The sequence below is a fragment of the Scyliorhinus canicula genome, chromosome 5 (genome assembly GCF_902713615.1).
Source record: "Scyliorhinus canicula chromosome 5, sScyCan1.1, whole genome shotgun sequence".
Taxonomy (NCBI): domain Eukaryota; kingdom Metazoa; phylum Chordata; class Chondrichthyes; order Carcharhiniformes; family Scyliorhinidae; genus Scyliorhinus; species Scyliorhinus canicula.
In genome coordinates, this window is record NC_052150.1 from 196074112 (window position 1) to 196096106 (window position 21995).

Sequence of the window (21995 nt, forward strand, 5' to 3'; positions counted from 1 at the left end):
AACACCTTTGAACCAAAACTGTGACCCGCCTTAATCCTCTGTCTGAAGGGTGAGGGTTGGGCTGGGCTGGGTGTAGAAGGTGTGCCAGGTGGGGGTGTTGGAGGGTGGCATGAGGCAGGGCCCCCAGGACAATTGGATGTTCCATCTGGGGTCACTCTCAGAGTCGGCAGGGATCAGAGCCAGAAGTGTTAGGCCACCTTGTAAGACAGCTTGCCAGCGAGTGACCCATCACCATCTCCATAATCGCCCGCTCCCAACTCCCAACATGCTCTACCCGTCCCTACCCCCCAAAGGATATATGGACTCGTGAGATGGAATGGCCATCTGACATGCAGGGATCACTTGGGCGGACAGTGGAATGTGATCCTAAAGGCAGAAGTCAGACTTTGTCAAACAATGAGGAGCACCAGAGCTCATCTCACAGCGAGTCATCATAATTCTCTGTCCCATGGACATCTGGCACCGTCTCCCTAGATAACCAGAGCCTCTGCAGCAGGCCCTATCCAGTGGGACGGGGGGTCCCGGCGTAGGGGAGTGGCGCCAACCACTCCGGCGTCGGGCCTCCCCAAAGGTGTGGAATTCTCCGCACCTTTGGGGGCTAGGCCCGCTCCGGAACGGTTGGCACCATGGTGACTGGCGCCAAAACCGGCACCAGTGCGCTGGGGGATTCTATTCCGCTTCCGCCATGGCTGAGGCCGTGGCGGCGGCGGAGGAGAAAACGTGCCCCCACGGCACTGGCCGGCCCGCGGATCGGGTGGCCCCGATCGCGGGCCGGGCCACCGTGGGGGCACTCCCCGGGGTCCGATCGCCCCGCGCGCCCCCCAGGGGCCCACTCGCACCGCTGATCCCACCGCCACCAGAGGTGGTTCAAACCTCGGCGGCCGGACTTCGCCCCCCCCCCCCCCAACCCCAGTATGTTGCCTTCCACGCTGCACCACTGTCCCCAGCAGCGAGTAGCACTGGGGAACCTCTATCCTCACCAGCTGTATCAGTAGCTGCCAATGGTCTCTGTGGCCCAGTCCCATCTCCCCAGCGTGGCTACTGTGGGCGTCCTCATTGGGTGGGCTGTGTGTTATCCTGACAGCAGGGTGGCACCTGGTTGTGTGGTGGAGAGGGTCACAGTGTGCCACCACCACTTCCATGTTTAGAGGCTTGTTTTTTTAGAAATTGACCCTGAAATTGCATATGGTTCTCTGTCTCCATTTGTAGCTCTTTTTTTGAATTCAGAGTACCCAATTCATTTTTTCCCATTAAGGGGCAATTTAGTGTGGCCAATCCACCTAGCCTGCACATCTTTGGGTTGTGGGGGCGAAACCCACGCAAACATGGGGGGAATGTACACACAGACAGTGACCCAGAGCTGGGATCGAACCTGGGACCTTGGCTCCGTCATTTGTAGCTCTATTGGAAGAGCAGCAGAACTGCATGAGAAAAGAAAAAGCAGCCATTTGGCATGACTTGGTTATGCTGGGCACCCGCATCTTTCTTTTTTAGGTTGCACACTGGGGTTATAGACGATCCCCACGTGGAAGTTGAGGACCTATAATTACTTTCCGTTCTAAAATAATAAACATTTTAGCCATTGAGACGGTTTCTAATACTGGAGAGGGCTAAAGTGGGGACCATTAATACAAGGTAGTCACCAAAAAAAAAATCAAATAGGGAATTCAGATGAAAACTCTTTACCCAGGGTGGTGGGAATCTGGAACTTGCCACCACAGGAAGTAGTTGAAATAAATAATATTGATGCATTTAAAAAGGAAGCTAGATAAGCAGATGAGGGAGAAGGAAATTAAGGGTTGTGCTGACAGCCCTAGATGAGAAAAGGTGGAGAATGGTTGACTCTGGTATGGACTGTATGCTGCATTTATGTGATTAACTTCTCAATGAACAGCTACTTCTAAGCGGGCATCTTTTTTTTTCTTTCCATGACTTACCTCTGAGCAGTGGTCATGATGGCATCCACCACTTCAATAATGCGATGCAAAGCAGAGTCTGTACCAATGGTCATATCTGTCCCGCAGAAATCATTGTCGATTGACCCAACCATGCCTACGATGTTTAAATGGCTGTACGTATGAGCTACTCCCTTATCAATTTTACCTAAGCAGGGGAAAACGTGACAATAAATCATCTGAACACCTCAAACAGTCAGGACCAATAAACGCCAATGCAAGTAATCCAATAAGTCATAGTGACACACTTGCTCACCGATAGACAATGCACATAAGAATAATAATCACTATTATTTTTTACATCTGCTATTTTTGGGATGAATCTTAAATCTCCAAACTCAAGTGGGCCGGGGACAGGCCAGAGTTAAAAATGCAAAAAGAGATTCGACCAGGAATAGTGAAAACCAGGCTGATCTGTTAAACACTAATGAAACACATGTTAATAGTCATTCCATTTTTAAGCAGACACAGCCAGCTTTCCAGCACCAAAGCTTGACAGCTTAAAGGCGGCGAGAAGAGCTGAATCCATTTAGTAAGTGCCTTTGCAGCACTACTATGGTCATGGGTCAGGATCAAGGTCCGACCAGCCACTATCGTCCTGCCTTCTCCTTCCCTACCAGTGACTGGAGCAGTATTTACTCACCAATAATCTGCTAAACAATTTTCAGTTTAGGCACTGCTGGGCACACTCAGCTCTGGATCCCACTAGAGCCTTGGCTCAAACATGAACAAATCGGCAGAATTTCAGAAGTGAGGCGAGTGTGACTACCCTGGACATCACAGCAGCAGTATTTTAACTGACTGAGTCACCAAGGAACCCAAGCAAAACTGAAGTCAATGGGAATCAGGATGGAAAACTTTGGTTGGAACCGCATCGTCACAAAGGAATATTGTTACAGTTTGAGGAGGCGTATCCTCTTAGCCCCAGGGACACTGCTACAGGACTGCCACAGGATAGTACCCTAAACCTGATCAACTTCAGCTGCATCATCGAAGACATTCCCTCCACCGAAGGTTGAAGTGGAGACATCTGATGATTGCATAATGCTCAGTTCCATTAAGAACTCATCAAATAATGAAGTAATCCATGCCCACATGCACAAGACTTCTGCAACATTTGGGCTTGGGCTGACAAGAGACGAAGTAACATTCATGCCACGAATGTCAAGAAATTACATCTTCAACAAGCAAAGTCTAAGCACCTCCCCTGACATTGAATAGAATTATCATCAAATACCCCATGTCAATATCCTGGGTCACCACTGAACAGAAGCTTAACCGGATAAGCCACATGTAATATGTGTCTACAAGAGCAAGTCAGAGGCTTGGCAGAGAGCAACTCACCTCCCGACATCCTAAAGCCGATCCGCCATCTACAAGGTGGCAATGGAATATTCTCCACTTGCCTAAATAAGTGCAGCTCCAACAATATTCAAGAGGCTCAACACCATGCAGGGTAAATGATCTTGACTGATACCCATCTACCAGTGGTGAGCAGTGGATGCAGTGCACATCAACTGCAAGATGCATTATAGAAACTCACTGAGGATCCTTCAACAAAACCTCCCAAACCCACATTCTCTCCTACCTATAAGGACTAGGGGCGGGATTCTCCGACCCCCCGCTGGGTCGCAGAATCGCCGGGGGGGTGGGTGAATCCCGCCCCGCCACCAGCTGCTGAATTCACTGGGCGGGGGCGGGAATTGCGGCGCGCTTGTCGGGGGGGTTGGCAGTGCCCCCCCCCGGCAATTCTCCGGGCCCCGATGGGCCGAGCGCCCGCCCCTTTTTGGTCAGTCCCGCCAGCGTGGATTAGACATGGTCCATACCAGCGGGACCTGGCTTGGAGGGCGGCTAGCGGAGCCATCGGGGGGGCGCATGGGGATCCGGCCCGGGGGGGGGGGGCCTCACTGACCTGGCCCGAAATCGGGGCCCACCGATCTGCGGGCGGGTCATGGGGGCACTCTTTCCCTCCATGCCAGCCTGTGTAAGGCTCCGCCATGGCCAGCGCTGAGAAGAAACCCCCTGCGCATGCGCAAGAAACACGACACGGCCAGAACACGCTGCCGGTCCTGCGCATGTGCCAACCCGCGCCGGCCGGCGGAGGCTCTTCGGCGCCAGTTGGCACGGCGCCAACTCCTCCAGCACCGGCCTAGCCCCCGGAAGCGCGGAGGATTCTGCAACTTCTGGGCAGACCAACGCCGGAGTGTTTCACGCCGCTCTTTGGCACCGGTACGGGCCGCTCCGCCGATTCCGGGAGAATCCCGGCCAAGGGCTCTAGGAGCATGTGAATCCATAGGACAAGAGCCAGTGCAGACTCAATGGACCTAATGACCTCCATCTGCACTGTAAATTCTATGATTCTATGATCTATGATATAAAACTAGAGTGTCAGCCCTTCTGGACTGTGCCGGCCAGAAAAATGGGAAAAATAAACTAGTCGCACATTTAAATCCCATTTTCCAGCACCTGGTCCATAGCCTTGCAGGTTACAGCACTTCAGGTGCAGATGCAGGTGCATTTCAAGTGAGTTGAGCATTTCCGCCTCAACCACAAAATTAGGTAGTGAATTCCAGACACCCACCACCCTCTAGGAGAAAAAGTATTTTCTCATGTCACCTCTAATCCTTCTGTGCCCTCTGGTAATTGACCCCTCCACCAAGGAAACAAGTCTTTCCTGTCTACCTTGTCTAGGCCCCTCATAATTCCATACATTTCAAATAGGTCACCCCTTAGCCTCTTCGGTTCTAAGGAAAACAATCCTAATCTATCCAATCTCTCCTCATCGCTGAAATTTTCAAGCCATGGCAACATTCTTGCAAATCTCCTTGGCTTTCTCTCCAAAACAATTATGTATTTCTTGTAATGTAGTGGCCAGAACACACAAAACTCCAACTGTGGCTTAACCAGCGCTTTATACAGCCTAATCATTACAATCGCTGCTTTTTGTAGTCAATATCTCGGCCAATAAAAAAAAAGCATTCCGCATGCTTTCTTGACCACCTTGTCCATCTGTCCTGCCACCTTCAAGGACCTCTGCACATGCACTCCAAGGCCTCACACTTCCTCAACCTCTCTCAATATCTTCCTCACAATTAAATATTCCCTTGCTTGATTTTCCCTCCCCAAATGCATTATCTCACATTTTTCCGGATTGAATTCCATTTGTCACTTCTCTGCCCACTCAACCAAACCACTGATATCATTTTGGAGTCAACAGCTACCCTCTTCATTATCATCTTCGCTTCACATGGCCTATTTGTGTGACATCTGGTTTAGCACAGGGCTAAATTGCTGGCTTTGAAAGCAGACCAAGGCAGGCCAGCAGCGCGGGTTCAATTCCCGTACCAGCCTCCCTGAACAGGCGCCAGAATGTGGTGACTAGGGGCTTGTCACAGTAACTTCATTTGAAGCCTACTTGTGACAATAAGCGATTTTCATTTCATTTCATCTGAAAATTTGCCAATCATGCCACCCACATTTAAGTCCAGATCTTTAATATATACAACAAACAGCAAGGGCCCGAACAATGAGCCCTGTGGAACACCACTGGAAACTGTTCTCCATTCGCAAAAACATCCATTGACCATTATCCTTTGTTTCCCCATCACTGAGCCAATTTTGGATCCAAGCTGCCACCGTCCCTTGTATCCCACAAGATCTAACTTTTCTGGCCAGTCTATCATGCGAGACCTTGTCAAGTGCCTTACTGAAATCCATGTAGTCATTATCTACTGCATTACCATCATCAATCCTCCTCGTTACTTCCTCAAAGTATTCTACAAATTTCATAAGACACAATCTTCCCGATCAATCCTGAATACTACCTCTGACACATGTTCGCTTGGAAATATATTTCTGTGCATTCATCGTCGTTTGTTCAGAGCCATGAATTCCTTATCTAACAGGACTGTGACAGCATCTTCACCATATGGACTACTGTGGTTCTGCTCACATTTCAAGGGCAATTAGAGGTGGGCAAAAATGCTGGTCTTAATTGTATCCCAAAATAACGTTTTAACTCAAGTTTAATCTCCCAGCAAGTTCCGATTCACCCATAATGCCAGTGCTCAAAGACCTACAATGTCTCATGGTCCAACATCACCTAGATTTTAAAATTCTCACCCGCATGTTGATATGGCTCCTATCCCTTTCCTATCTGAAGTGGGCAGTATGAGCGCTGCCTTACTCGATATGCAAGTGCTCCTAACCCAAGAGTGCAATGGCTGTCTGTTCTATGAAAGGAACGTTAATGTGTGTTGCATTATATCTGTGTCCGTACTTTGTTCTACTCATAAATAAAGACACCTGGGTAAACTTTAATTCAGAAGCTGGTTGAAGTTTCTGAATTGGACAGATGGAACACCAACAAAATAGAACAGTAAATTATCTAAATGGAAAGCAGATTCAAAATGCACCTGGGCAGAGAGACCTGGGTGTCTTTGTTCATGAATTGTAGAAAGTCGGTGTGCAGGTACAGCATGTAATTAAAAAGACAAATGGAATGTTAGCGTTTATTGCAAAAGGGCTGGAGTATAAAAGTGAAAAAGTGCTGTTGCAATTGTGCAGGGTGTTGGTAAGACCACATCGGGAGTATTGTGTCCCGTTTTGGTCTCCTTATTTGAAGAAGGATGTGGTGCCATTGGAGGCAGTCCAGAAGAGGTTCACCAGATTGATTGACGTTTGAGAAGAGATTAAACAGTTTGTCCTTATACTCGCTGGTGTTTAGAAGGATGAGACAGGACCTGATAGAGGTATATAGATACTAAAAGGGTTGATCAAACAAATGTAGACCAAATGTTCCCCCTTGTAGGGCAATCTAGAATGAGAGGTCACAGTTATAGGTTGAGAGGCAGTAGATTTAGAACTAAAATGAGGAGGAACGACTTCTCACAACGGGTGGTGAATTTGTGAAACTGAGTCATTAAATGGTTTCAAGAGGAAGATAGATATATTTCTGATAAGACTGGTTAAAGAGATATGGGGAACAGATAGGAGATGGGTTTGAGACCAGGAAGAGATCAGCCATGACTTGATTGGATGGCGGCGCAGGCTCGAAGGGATGAATTGCCAACATCTGGTCCTACTTTCAATGTTCCTATGTTTACCAAGAATCTATCCACCTCTGCCTTAAAAATGTTCAAAGACTCTGCTTCCACAGCCTTTTCAGGAAGTTCCAATGACTCACGACCCTCAGAAGAAATTTTGCCTTAGCTCCTCGTTTTAAATGGATGACTCCTAGTTCTAGATTCTCCCACAAGACAAAACCTCCTCTCCATATCTACCCTGCCTGGACCCCTCAAGATCGTATACGTTTCAATCAAGTCACTTCTTGATTTTCTAAACTCCAGCGGATACAAGCCACGCCTGTCCAACTTTTCCTCATTAGCAAACATGCCCCTTCCAGATATTAGTTTGCTAAAACTTCTCTGTATTGCTTCCAACTCATGTACATTATTCTTTAAATAATGTGACCGATACTGTACGCGATACCTGAAGTATAATCTTCCTACCTTTGTATTACATTATTTATTCATTATTGTTTAATTATGTATTTGTGTATTTCTTTCAACACCAGAAGTACAGCAGGTAAGGCAGATGAAATTACCGCACTGATTAGCACTTGGAACTATGATGTTGTAGCTATCGCAGAAACATTTTTTTTTTAATAAATGTTTTTTATTGGGTTTTTGAACAAGGTATAATTACTGTTATGTACACAGGATAAGAAACATATATATATATATGGCAAAATTATTTACACCACGTAAATAGGAGACTGTTTGCGGGGGGGTAAATAGGCGACTGTTTGCGAGGGGGGGGGGGAAGAGAGAGAGAGATTGGGGAGGCAAATATACATTTGGGTGCTGGGGTGATAATTACAGTGTGCGATACTTGGCTGTGTTTCGTGTTGTTGTCTCCTGCTTCGCCCGGACGGATCTCGCTGCCGTCCCGGGCTCGCCTCCTCCCGTCCTCTGTTTTATTTTCCTCGTTCCCCGCTCCTGGAGATGGCATGCACGGTTTGGTATCCCGTGCCTTCCTTCCGGCTCCCAACCATTTCCCTGCCCCCCCCCCCCCCCCGCTGGTTCTCCTCTCTCGTGTGTCCCCCTCCCCACGGTTCACCTTTCTTTCCTCAGGTTTAACTGTCTCTCCCCCCCCCCCCCCCCCCCCCTCCCTCCCAGTCTATCGCTTCCTTTCATGCCTTGGCTAGGGAGGGTCATGGACTTCAGTTAAGCCTTTGACAAGGTGCCTCATGGCAGACTGGTACAAAAGCTGAAGTCACACAGGATCAGAGGTGAGGTGGGAAGATGGATACAGAACTGGCTCGGTCACAGAAGGCAGAGGGTAGCAGCAGAAGGGTGTTTTTCTGATTGGAACGTTGTGACTAGTGGTATTCCACAGGGATCGATGCTGGAGCTTCTGCTGTTTGTAGTATACATAAACGATTTGGAGGAAAATGCAGCCGGTCTGATTAGTAAATTCGCGGATTACACCGAGGTTGGAGGAGTGGCAGGTAGTGTTGAGGATTGTCAGAGGACACAGCAGGACTTAGATAGGTTGGAGACTTGGGCAAAGAAATGGCAAATGGAGTTTAATCCAGACAAATATAAGGTAATGCATTTTGATAGGTCTAACAGAGGGGAAATATACCGCAAATGGCAAAACTCTTAGGAATATAGAAAGTCAAAGATCTGGGCATACAGGTCCACAGATCTTTGAAATTAGCAACACAAATGGACAAGGTAGTCAAGAAAGCATATGGAATGCTTGCCTTCATGGAGTATAAAAACTGGTAAGTCATACGACAGTTGTATAGAACCTTGGTAAAGCCGCACTTGGAATATTGCGCACAATTCTGGTCACCACACTAACAGAAAGATGTGGAGGCTTTGGAGAGGGTGCAGAGGTGGTTTAGCAGGATGTTGCCTGGTCTGGAGGGTGTTAGCTATGTGGAGAGGCTGAATACTTACATAGAATTTACAGTGCAGAAGGAGGCCATTCGGCCAATCGAGTCTGCACCGGCTCCTGGAAAGAGCACCCTACCCAAGGTTAACACCTCCACCCTATCCCCATAACCCAGTAACCCCACCAAACACTAAGGGCAATTTTGGACACTAAGGGCAATTTATCATGGCCAATCCACCTAACCTGCACATCTTTGGACTGTGGGAGGAAACCGGAGCACCCAGAGGAAACCCACGAACACACGGGGAGGTTGTGCAGACTCCGCACAGACAATGACCCAAGCCGGAATCGAACCTGGGACCTTGGAGTTGTGAAGCGATTGTGCTATCCACAATGCTACCGTGCTGCCCCTAATAGACCTCGGACTGTTTTCATTAGAATGACGGAGGTTGAGGGGTGATCTGACAGAGGCCTACAAGATTATGAGAGGCATGGATAGAGTGGATGGGCAGACAATCTTTCCCAGGGTGGAGGGATGAGTCACTAGGGGATATAGGTTTAAGGTCCGTGGGGCAAAGTTTAGAGGAGATGTGCGAGGCAGGTTTTGTTTACACACAGGGTGGCGAGTGCCTGGGACGCGCTGCCTGGGGAGGTTGTGGAAGCAGAGAACGGTGTTCAAAAGGCATCTCGACAAATACATGGATAGGATGGGTATCAAAGGATGCAGCACTAGTGATGGAACCATCAATTCACGAGACACGTGCTTTCAGATATGAACAGTGGTTTTAATCTACTTACTTGAGAGCCAACCTGTTACCCGTTGAACTCTCGATGAACTCAGGCTGGCCCTGGACACGGTTATTTATACAGCAGTCTAGGGGGAGGAGTCGTGGGCGGAGCCAAGGGTGGAGCCCTGTACAAACTCCTCAGCATTCTCAGAGCTACTCCCACTAGTGGTCGGATAACGCTACTGCGCTTACAATAGTATTGGTAAATACAGTGTTAATTACTAAGTGACATTCATCACAACTAGGAAGTGCTGAGGCATTTGGCCAAGGGTGGTATCATGGCCGGTACAGGCTTGGAGGGCTGAAGGGCCTGTTCCTAGGCTTTATAGTTCTTTATCCTGATTGCATTAAAGATGCAACAGAAATAAAAGTTATGGTTCTTCTCCACGTCGGGAGAGTGTCTCATCTGAAAGAATCCAACAACCTCTCATGAACTGCCAAATTAATGGTGAAGGTCCGGAGCACAATTTGAGGACTTTTTTTTGTAAAATAATTTTTTATTCTCCATTTTCATATTTTCTTCAGAATTTACACCCCACCAACAAGCAGTAAACGGTAACAAATACAAAGTCAATCCCCTTATCAACAACAACGATCTCATCCTCCCACCACTCCAAACAACGGCCCACCTGACAATATAAGCATCAAATAAAACAAACCCTCCAATGGTGGGAAAAGCAAAGGAAAAAAAAAAAGAAAAAGGAATCAGGAATCGCCTATGCTCACCTAGAGTCCACCCCTCCCCCCCTAACATTCAATGCCATCCAATCCCCGAAAGAGTACTGTAAATGACACCCATGAATTGTAAACCCAACCCCCCCCCCCCCCGACTCTTCCCCTCCACTTCCTCTTATAAAACTCCTCCCCCCAACCTCTGTTCCTTCCCCCCAACTTTCCACCCCAGCTAGACTCATCGGAACCTGTCCTGCCAGGCTCCGATGGCCGCAGCCCCTCCCCCCATCTCACTCCCGTTCACTGGCCGGCTTAAACCGGCCAGTGTGGAGGCCCCCGCCCGGGTCTCTTTCCCCCTTGCCCAGTCCCAAGAAAACCAAGAAATTCCCTTCAGCACACAAACCCCACATACACACCCAAGCCCCAAAGAACCATCATTGCAAGTGAAGGTCCCATCTCTTCCCTTGCCCAAATATATACAACGTTGGCTTGTTTAGCACATACACCAGCACGCAGTGAAAAAATACAGTTACATGAAGCTACATCGATACATGACCATTTCTCAATTCAGCCACAATCCTTCTGTCTTTGCAAACTCCTCTGCTGCTTCCGCCGTCCCAAAATAAAAGTCCTTGGATTTGTTGGTCACCCTCAATTTAGCTAGGTATACTATGCCGCACTACACCTTACTGATGTACAGTGCCTTCTTCACCCGGCTGTAGGCAGCCCGCCTCCTTGCCAGCTCCACCGTAAAGTCCTGATATATGCGTATACCAGCTCCAGCCCTCTGCACCATCCGCTTATGCTTTGCCAGCATAGGACCTTCTCTTTCACGCTATACCTACGAAAACACAGCGTAACTATTCTTGGCGTCTCACTCTCCTTTGGTACAGGCCTCCACGACTGATGAACCCGATCCAGTTCACATCGGGAGGGATCATCTCCCTCCCCCAATAGCTTTGCCAACATCGTGGCAAAATACTCAGTCGGCCTCGGGCCTTCCACTCCTTCGGGCAGACCCACAATCCTCAGATTCTGCTGCCTGGATCTGTTTTCCAAGTCGTCCATTTTGGCTCGCAGACCCTTGTTGATCTCTAACACCTTCCGCATCTCCTTCCCCATCGAGGTAAGTTGATCACTGTGCTGCGATAATGTCTCTTCTACTTCCTTCAGCGCCTCACCTTGCTCCGGCACCTCTGCCACTGTGCTCAATACTGTCGCCCTCACTTGGGCAATCGCCTCTTCCACCAGCACTTTCAATACCACCCTCATCTACTTCCTCAGCGCCTCCATGTGTTTTGTGAACTGCCTTTCGAATTAAACGGCCATCATTTTAGTCATTTCTTCAGCCGTGGGCAATGCGGCCTCCCCTGGTGCCTCAGCCTCCACTTTTCTTGCCGTCCCCGCGGTGACCTTTCCACTCCCTGACGGATGTTCAGACATTTTTTTTCACGGCTTTTTTTTACTTATTTTCGACATATTCCTTCATTGTGCCTTCTCCCTGCTTTTTCCCCCTTCGTTGCCCCTGGGACCGGGCGTTAAACCCCGAAAATGCCGTTCCTGAACGGGAGCCTTCCAATGTGCGGATGCCTTCTGCCCGCCGTCACCGGAAGACCCAATTTGAGAACTTGAACTGACTCAGAACTGAGTGCACTATAACTGAACTCCGTGAACTCAATAATCACTTCCAACTGTTGGCCAATTCATTGATAGAGTTGCTCTTTGTTCACTTTTCCCCCATCCAAAACCTATTAAGGTTCTCGGTGAATTTGAAATTTCACCATTAAAAGCTTGTGGGTCAAAAGGGCATTGACACTTCCGTTTATTTGTGAGTTGAGTTACTCCAAACCATAAATATCACAGAATATGTAACAAGCTCAAACTTACTTACCTCTATAGCAGAAAGCCACTAGTTGTTACCTGTTTTTTTCTAATACTACCAATCTTTATTGTCACAAGTAGGCATACATTAACATTGCAATGAAGTTACTGTGAAAAGCCCCTAGTCGCCATATTCTGGCGCCTGTTCGGGTACACTGAGGGAGAATTCAGACTGTCCAATTCACTTAACAAGCACGTCTTTCAGGACTTGTGGGAGGAAACCAAAGTACCTGGAGGAAATCCATTCAGACACGAGGAGAACATGCAGACTCCGCACAGACAGTGAACCAAGCCGGGGACCCTGGCGCTGTGAAGCAACAGTGCTAACGACTATGCCACCATGCCTTTCCCAAGGGTTATTCTTTAAATTTACCATTATAAACACGATTCATTTTGCTTCTAGACCATGTCAATACGACTTACACTGCCAATGGCAATACTGGCACAACATCGTAGGCTGAAGGGCCTGTACTATGCTGTACTGTTCTATGTTCAAGTCACCTGTGCATTAAAATAAAACTGGTACTGAAAAAAAAAGGACAATTTGACGTGGATTGTCATTAAGGAGAATACGAATGTACAACATACATATCAGGAAAGCAAAGGGAAAATCCATAGAACCTCTATATTGGACATACCTTCTTCAATGAGTTCCTCTAGTAGCCCTTTCCAGTCTTCACGGAAGAGATTTGCACCAGTTAAGCTACCATCGCCACCAATCACGCACAGATTTGATATGCCATGCTTTATGAGATTATGGGCGGCCTGTTTACGGCCCTCACGGGTACGGAAATCTTTACACCGAGCACTTCCAATAACTGTCCCACCCTGAAAACAAAGCACAAGGTTTTCTGGTAATCTTCCTCTGATGTTATACAGTGAGAGTTCAGAGCAGCCATGGAAGAAATCAGAGGCAACTACGTTCAAAATGTACAAGAGGAGTCAAATCTTCATCATTTTCACTGCTATTTCCCATTGTGAGTCACATATTATGGAAGAAATCATAGAAAAATGAAGAAAAGCAACACAGGAGTATGAGGATTGACTTGAGGCTGACATAAAAAGGGAACCCAAAAGTCTTATTTTAAAAAAAGGGAATGGGGTGTCAAAGGAAGGGTAGGGCTTATTAGGTACCCTAAAGGAGATTTTCTTGTGGAGGCAGTAAGCATTGATTTTGCATCTATCTTTACTAACAAAGAGGACATATCAGCAAAGGAGAGAGGCAGTAAGATAGCAGACTGGATTTTTAAAAATAAACAGGTTGAATTCGCTCATCCTGGGGCTAAGTCTCCTGGCAGGGGCGGGAACATAAAGTGTTTTCCGTTTGGAGGTAGGCAGGAAAACACGCCAAATCCTCAGGCCCCAATTTATTAATTATGCACCCGGGTATTTTGCACCGTATTCTGCGCTGGGGCAGGTCTGATGGCACATGGTCTGCTGTCCTATCCGGATGCCATCTTTTCTTTTTTTTTTTAAATAAATTTAATTAAGGGGCAATTTAGTGCGGCCAATCTACCCAACTTCAACATCTTTGGGTTGTGGGGATGAGACCCGTGCAGACACAGGGAGAATGTGCAAACTCCTCAGTGACCCGGGGCCGGGATCAAACCCGGGTCCTCAGCACCTTAGAGGATGTCATCTTTTCTACTATTTTCTTTGAAAAAAAAAAGACAGTATTCCTTCCAAATACAATATGGTGTAATTCGAACCATCTCTAATTGATATTCATTATCTGATATTCAGCACACATTGATAATTTTCTCAACAGGAAACCATAGTTATAAATGGACAATAATGAGTAACATAAATATCATACAGCAAAAAATCAGTAGAAATCAGCAGATGGCAAACTTAAGAGCTCAAATTGAAATTGAAAAGCTGTAAAGCTTCCAGCATCAACTATAAATGCCAGATTAATGAAACATGATGATGAATAATAGCTTGGCACTTAGTTTTTGAATTACATCCCAAGTATTCATTTTTCTGATGATTTGATCAAAGCTTTGGAATCTCTCCCCATAAGTCAGTATTTCCATAAAAGGAGTCCTGTCCTCCAACTCACATTATTACATGTATTTGCTTACCACTTGCAAGATACTGGAAACGTCTTGCCACTTTGCTTCTACAATATGTTTCCCACCATCCACCATCCCCTGGTAACCCTGGAAGAGAATGATAAACAAAGTCAGTTTAATTAATCTAAAATGGTTACCAACATCATACTGAAAGCACTTTTAATAATGCCAACACATGCATAACCTTTTTGCTGTGAATGCAGTATGGAAGTAGTTATTGGAGGCTACATTTGAAATCGCCTTTCAATTATTGCCTTTATTTATTCAAATGATCTATCCTTCAGCCTGCTACTGCGACACGCCATTTGGCAGATAATAATGAAGAGGAAAGTCTGATACACAGGAGCACTTTAAAAATCAATCGGAAAAGGAATCATTATAATTTTTTTCTCTTGTGTTGCAGTCACCTTTTTGCCTCTCTATGCTCTCCTGTTGCCCAGAGGGACTATGGGTCATTGGGGCAATGATAACGGACAATTAATCTAGAGGCCCATGCTAATATTCTGGGGTTTGAATCCCGTCACTGACACTGGTGGAAATTAAATTTCATTAATAAATCTCTAATTAAAAACTCATCTCGGTAATCAGGACCATGAAACCAATGTTGATTGTAATTTAAAAAAACCCATCCAAGTTCACCCTCCGGGGAAGGAAATCTGCTACCCTGACCTCGCCTGGCCTACATTTGTTTCCAGACTCATATCCATGTGGTTGACTCATAAATGGCCTAGGAAATCACCAGCTTGTATAAAATCACTCTAAAGCCTACAAAAATAACTGAAACCAAATAGATCACCTGGCACTACCCAAGCAAAATCAGAAAGGCAAACCCAGCATCGTTGACCCTGCAAAGTCCTCCTTGCTAACAATTGGAGATTGTGCTAAAAATTGGGACAACAGTCTGACTTGTCAAGCAGCAGGCTGACATATTCACAGAATCTTACAGATAATGTTCCAGACACTACCGTCACTGGCTATGTCCTATCCCACCAGCAAGACAGGCCCCCAACAGAGTTGGAGGCACAGTAGTATACACACGAGGGGGTTGCTCTGGGAGTTGTTGAACTCCACAAAGTCTCATGTATCAAGTCAAACATGGGAAAGGAAACCCACCAGATGTTTACCACCTACAGCATCCCCCCTCAGCTGATGGATGAGTACTCTGCCAAGTGGAACAACACTTGGAGGGAGCAATAAGGGTGGCTAGGGCAGAGAATGTACTCCGAGAGCAGATGACCATCACCAAGTGTGGCCCAGTCAGAAGACCAGTGACTGAGCTGGCCAATTCCTAAATGAATTAATTGCTAGAGTGGGTCTGCAAGAGATGCTGAGAATATCAACTAGATAAAGCTACCTGTCCTCATCAACTTACCAATCATAGATGGCCATGCCGGTGTCAGTAGGAGTAACCAATGCAAAGTCCTGGTGGAGACTAATTCTCGTTATGTGGAATGACCACCATGGTAATGGGATAGATTTTAAATGGATCTAGCAATCCAAAACTGGGCATCCATGAGGCACTGTGGGCCATCAACAGCTGCAGAATTGTACTCTACCATAATCTTTAACCTCATGCCTGGCATATACCCCATTCTACCGCATCAAGCCAGGAGATCAACCCGGGTTCAATGAAAAGTGGAGGCCATGCCAAGAGCAGCACCAGGCATACTTAAAAAATGAGCCATCAACCTAATGAAGCTACAACACGAGACTACTTACATACCAAACAATGAAAGCCACTCCAATAGACAAGGTTAAGCGATTCTACAGCCAACTGATTAGATTTAAGCTAGTCAGTCCTGCCACAACCAGTCGTGGATGGTCATAGGCAATTAAACAACTCACTGGAGGAGGAGGTTCCGTGCAAAAGACCAGGTTAAAGCATTTACAACAGGATTCAGCCAGAAGTGCCAAGTGAAAGATCCATCAGGGCCTCTTCCTGAGCTCCCAAGCATTACAGTTGCCAGTCTTCAACCAATTTGATTCACTCCACATGATATCAAGAACTGAAGGCCCTGAATGCTGCAAAGGCTATGGCCCCTAACAACATTCTCTCAATAGCAGTAAAGACTTGTGCTCCAGAACCAGCTACAGACATAACCAAGCTGTTCCAGTCCTACTATGACACTGACTCCTATCCAGAAACGTAGAAAATTGTCCAGCTGTGTCTTGTCAAAAAAAAAATCCTATGGCCTCAGAGTATACGTCACAGAACTGGTGAAAAAAAAATACAAAATTAGAGCAATGCTTTGGGGTCCTTTTTCACAAGAAAAAGGAGACCAAAAAAGCCAGGACAATTCCAACCTGGTCAATAACCACCCCATGGGTCCACTTACGATTACCAGCAAAGTGCTGGAAGGGGTGGTCAACAGTGCTTTCAAGTGGCACTTACTCAGCAATGCCCTGCCCACTGATGTTCAGTTTCGGTTCTGTCAGGGTCGCTCAGCTACTGACATCATTACACTCTTGATTCAAACATGTATAAAGGAGCTGAAGGCCAGAGGTGAGATGGGAAGACTGCCCTAGACACCAAGGCAGCATTTGACTGAGTGAATCATCAAGCAGCCCTAGCAAAACTGGAGGCAACGAGAATTGGGAGAAACCTAGCACAAACGAAGATGATTGAGGTTGATGGTGGTTAGTCATCTCAATCCCAGTACATTATGCAGGTGGTCTTCAGAATACTGTCTGAGGCCCAACCACCTTCAAATACTTCAGCAATGACCTTCTCTCCATCATAAGATCAGATGTGAGGATGTTCAGCAACATTAACAACTGACACTGATACAGTCTGTGCTCATATGACATAGACAGAGGCAATATTCAGGCTTGAGCTGACAAATGGCAAATAAGAGCCACTCCACACAAGTGCCAGATAATGATAATCACCAACAAACAGATAATCCACTCATCCCTCTTTGACATTCAATGGTATTATAATCGCTGAACCCGCACTCTTATCCTAGGGTTACCACCGACCAGAAACTGAACTGGACCAGCCATATAAATACTGTGCGTACATAAAATTCTGTGGAGATCAACACACCAGAGCCTGTCTACCATCTAGAAGGTACAATTCAGAGGGCTGTGATGAAATACTCTTCCGTTGTCTGGATGAGTGCAAGCTCAACAATGCTCAAGAAGCTTGACACCATCCAGGACAAGGCAGCCTGCTTGAATGACACCCCATCCACTACTGTCAACATCCAAACCCCCCACACTAACTCACAGTAACACCAAAGTGTCGCATTCACAAGATGCACTGCAGTAACTCACCTCAGTAGTACCTTCTGAACTGATAACCTCTCGAAGAGCAAGCAGATGGGAACACCACCACCTGATCCATTCTGACTTAGATCTGCATCACTGGTCATTCACTGTCACTGAGTCAAAATCCTGGAGCTCCCACCCCAACAGTAGTGCCCAGAGCTCCCTCCCCAACAGCAGCCACATGGACTGCAGTGGTTCAAGACAGCTCACCACCACCTCTTTGTGGAATTTGCAAAGAGCAATAAAAATGCTAGCCTAGCCAGCGATACCATATTTTATATTTTTAAAAGTGTGCAGTTCCCGACTCATGATCAAACAGGAAAGGGTTTTTCAACCCAATTGGAAGTGAAGGTGCTCATGCACAGCATCCTTTCTGTCTTCACATCTACTTATTAGCAAGTGTTGTCATATATGACATATATTGTCATATATTCCCGTACTAGCCTTCCCGGACAGGTGCCGGAATGTGGCGACTAGGGGCTTTTCACAGTAACTTCATTGAAGCTTACTCGTGACCATAAGCGATTTTCATTTTTCATTCATATGAATTACATGAACAGCAAGTTGAAAAGCCAATTTAAGCATCAATCTTCCTTGAAAATGAAAGTGGCATCTTACTCCCAGATATTGAATGATCCTCTCAAAAAAAATATCGAACAGCAGATATCACTAAGGTCAAGAATTTGTTTCCCAACCTTTGTATCAATCTTCTTATTAATATCCACCTCCATCTGTTTTTTTCATTATTACTAGCACTTGAGTTACAACAATGCAGCTCTCATGATGCTGCGATGATTATATTTTACGAATGGTTCGTCTTGTTATTCTGGTTGCTGGCTCCTGCTCTTGGCACTCATTTAAGATTTGCTGCCATGCCACAAAAGGTCAACAATAACAAAATGGAGGCTGAAAACAAGTGTTTTAAAATATTTCACTTTGCAACAAAAATATTAGTCACTGCAATCCTGACATGATTAATAAATTGGTCACACTAAAATCATTTCAGGCCACCATCTGTCTCTCGATTCATTTCAAAAGTTTCAAAGTACAAGGTTAATTAGCATCCAGTCTGGAAAGTTGACAATAAAAATATACTTCTGTTCTATGAACAAGAGTTCCATATTATCAAAAGTGATGCAAATCTGAATTTATTCTTTAACTGTGCGCAAGTAATTTGAGGTTATACTTGGAAGCAGTTTTTCAAAGTCAACTTCACTTTTAAATAACTTTTCAAATGGGCAAGGGATAGCCTGAGGGCTATTGAAACACATCTGAAGTCAATTAAGTTTAACTGACACGCAACATCCCCCCAAAAATATCCGGTTTATCCGTTAAAGGCAGATCGACACAGCTGCAGAGAAAACGTGTAGTCTATTGTGAAGTATGGACAGCCAACACAGTACTGACCCTCCAAACGTGAATCCTACACAGGCCCATGCCCCCATCCTATCCCCGTAACCCCACCTAATAATTTGGATACCAAGGAGAAATTTAGCTTGGTCAATCTATCTAACCTGCACACCTTTGGACGGTGGGAGGAAGCCGGAGCACCCGGAGGAAAGCCATACAGACATGGGTAGAATGTACAAACTCTAAACAGTCACCCAAGGCCGGAATTGAACCTGGGTGCCTGGTGCTGTGAGGCAGCAGTGCTAACCACTGTGCCACCCTTTCATTTGATTAAATTGCTTTCAGGTGGCAGTTAAATACAATAGCCACAGTATACTGTTTGGCACTCAGTATGCAGACGGCGTACAGATGGAAGTGATGGGGTTCCATCCACCGGCTGAATAGCCAGCGAGAACCCGCTACTGCAAGGCCCACCAAATTAAGCACCATTCAGGCACTTGAGGAGCAAAATGCCAAACCTTGGATCAATGCCTTGGGAGCGGAAGTCCAGCCCAGCTAGAGCTGCTGGCATATCAGAGGCTAGTAATTCTAATGATCGTCAATACCAAGAAGAAGCAGTCTAGTGCCAAATTGTGAGGTGCAGGAGCTCTAAGAAAATGTGTTGCCCATATCATTTCTAAATCTACCATTTAGTTGTTTTCATATGTATTAATCACTTGTCCCCAGACGTCGGTAAAACAATGCTTTTTAAAGTGAAAATCATCAGTTCCGGTAGGCATTTTATTTAGAACCATGTGGCATTTTGGATCATTAGCTTTTTGCATAGCTAGAATTTAATTGTGCAACAGTTTAATTATCTAATTCAATCCTATTAAGAACATGAATTGCAGAAATCGTTACTCCTAACTGGGAGATGGAGGGGACCACCGATTTTCCTTAATTATATTTCTAACCTAGGCCTGGATGCATAAGGCTCAATTTCAAAATTTGAAGATGATGCAAGAACTTGGAAGTATTATGAACGGAGAGGAGGGTGGTGACAAATTTCAAGAGGTTACAGACAGTCTTGTGGAATGGCCAGACACACGGCCGCGGAGGTAATTGAGATTTGCATGTAACAGGCAATGCAACAACAATAATAACCAACAACAGGAACAAGATTTGAGCCACTCACTGTCACCGTAACCCTGACTGGGGCTCCAATGCTACTTAATATTTACATCTATACATTAGTGTTCAGTATTTATGGTGGTTTGTCGGAGCTCAGCCGGGGCTCCTGCCCCTTGGCGGTAGGGGTTACCCCCAGCTTTACCCCCACAGGCGTAGTTGGGGTCTTTCCCCTCGCTCGTCGGTACACTCTGTTCCATCGGACGTGCTTTGCTGTCAGCGTTCTTCTGTCTTTCCCTTACGTCGCAAATGTGGCATCTATCCTCGCCGGTGCCAACCTATGATTGTTGCAGATGGGGGGCCCCCATGGAAATCTCACCTGGTTCGAAATGGCACCTAAACTGGTCCCATGTCCTTAGGGTGGCTACTACTGTAGAAGTCTGAAGTGATACATTGTGGATAGAAGAATGAGAGGTGAAATGAAACAAAAAGGTACAATTCTAAAGGAAATACAGGAGCAGTGGGGTCTGAGTGTATATGCTCATGAATTACCAAAAGTGACAGAGAAAGCAGTTAATACAATTGTACTAATTCTTGTGTTTCATACGTAAGGGCACAGAGGACAAAAGGAAGCTATGAGCCTTCTTAACACTCTGGTTCAACCCCAATGGAAGGATGTGATGGTTTTTGTAAGAGTGCAGAAAAGAATTATGAGAATGGTGCAGAGGATGAGGGACTTCTGTTATGTGGATCGAATGAAGAAGCTGTGGCTTTCTTCGTGGGGAAGAGAAGATCGAGAGGAGATCTGTTAGATGTGTTCAAAACCATGAGGGGCCTGGAGATAAATAAATGGTCAGAAATAGTTTCTACCGGCAGAAGGTAGAGAACCCTTAGCTGATCAACAACAACAGAAAAAAATCTCTAAACAACAAGTGGTTTGGATCAGGAATGCACTGCCTGAGTGTGGGCTGGTGACAGATTCGAATGTGGTTTGCAAAAGTGAACTGGGTAATTATCTGAAATAAAATACTTTACAGGGCTACCCGCAAAAGGTAGGAGCAGAATGAGTTGAGTGGCTATTGCAAAGAACTGACACAAAGACAATGTGCTAATGGCCTCCTGTGCTGTAACCATTCTACGATGCGAGTATAGATACTTTCAAGGAAATTGATAAACACGCGAGGAAGAAAAGGAAGCTGAAGATTACCCTGATAGTGTCATCAAGAGGGTTGGAGGAGGCTTGTGTGGTACATAAACACCATCACAGATGGGGTGGGCCAAATAGCCCATTTCTGTGTTGGAAATTTCAGGAAAAGATGCCGGCAGCAAATACAAGCACGATGCCGCCTTTCACATCATCAAGCCATCACAGCTGCAAATGCAGAGAGAAAACAGCCCCATGACTGGCTGAGTAGCTTTACTGCATTTGTCAAATGTAATGCCACTTGAATGTCCAGCCATTTTCAAAGGCTGTATTCAGTTGGACATATCTGCTTTAAATAGAAGGTGTCAGAGCAGGATTCTGGTGCACCAAGTTCATGTAGGGGTTGATGTGGGCACTGCATCAGAGAGGACTAGGATCAGCACTGGACCATAGGACAACAAATGAGTGATGGCAGGAAGAAACATTGGGTGGGATTCTCCATCCCGCCGCATCCATTTTCTGGTGCGGTGCGCCCCCACAAGCAGCAGGATCCTCTGTCCTGGCAGCCGGCCAATAAGGTTTCCCACTGTGGACACCCCCTTGCTGTCGGGAAATCTGCGGGTGTGAAGGCACTGCCGATGAAACGGAGGATCCCACCGACTGAGAATCAGCACAATATGTCTCACTCTGTGCTGGGACCACTAATGTTTCTAATTTACCGCAAAATCATTGGCCTTTATATTCGCCCCTGCAATAGATGGGAATAATTATCATGTGTACCATAACAGAACTCATCATGTACACAACTGTTGTTAATGTCAAGGTGGGACATAAAAAACAGCCTCTTAGT

General features: G+C 46.0%; 1 protein-coding gene across 6 annotated transcripts in view; it reads right to left on the reverse strand.

Moving 5' to 3' along the window:
• Nucleotides 1-21995, reverse strand: part of LOC119966509 (ATP-dependent 6-phosphofructokinase, platelet type-like) — a 131054-nt gene that overhangs the window by 70701 nt on the left and 38358 nt on the right. For all 6 annotated transcript variants that reach the window (XM_038798318.1, XM_038798315.1, XM_038798316.1 and 3 more), the window contains exons 3-5: nucleotides 14284-14361; nucleotides 12838-13027; nucleotides 1938-2103 (exon numbers count right to left, since the gene is read on the reverse strand). In XM_038798318.1, coding sequence (XP_038654246.1) covers nucleotides 1938-2103; nucleotides 12838-13027; nucleotides 14284-14361 — 434 coding nt within the window. The remainder of the gene's footprint in view (nucleotides 1-1937; nucleotides 2104-12837; nucleotides 13028-14283; nucleotides 14362-21995) is intronic.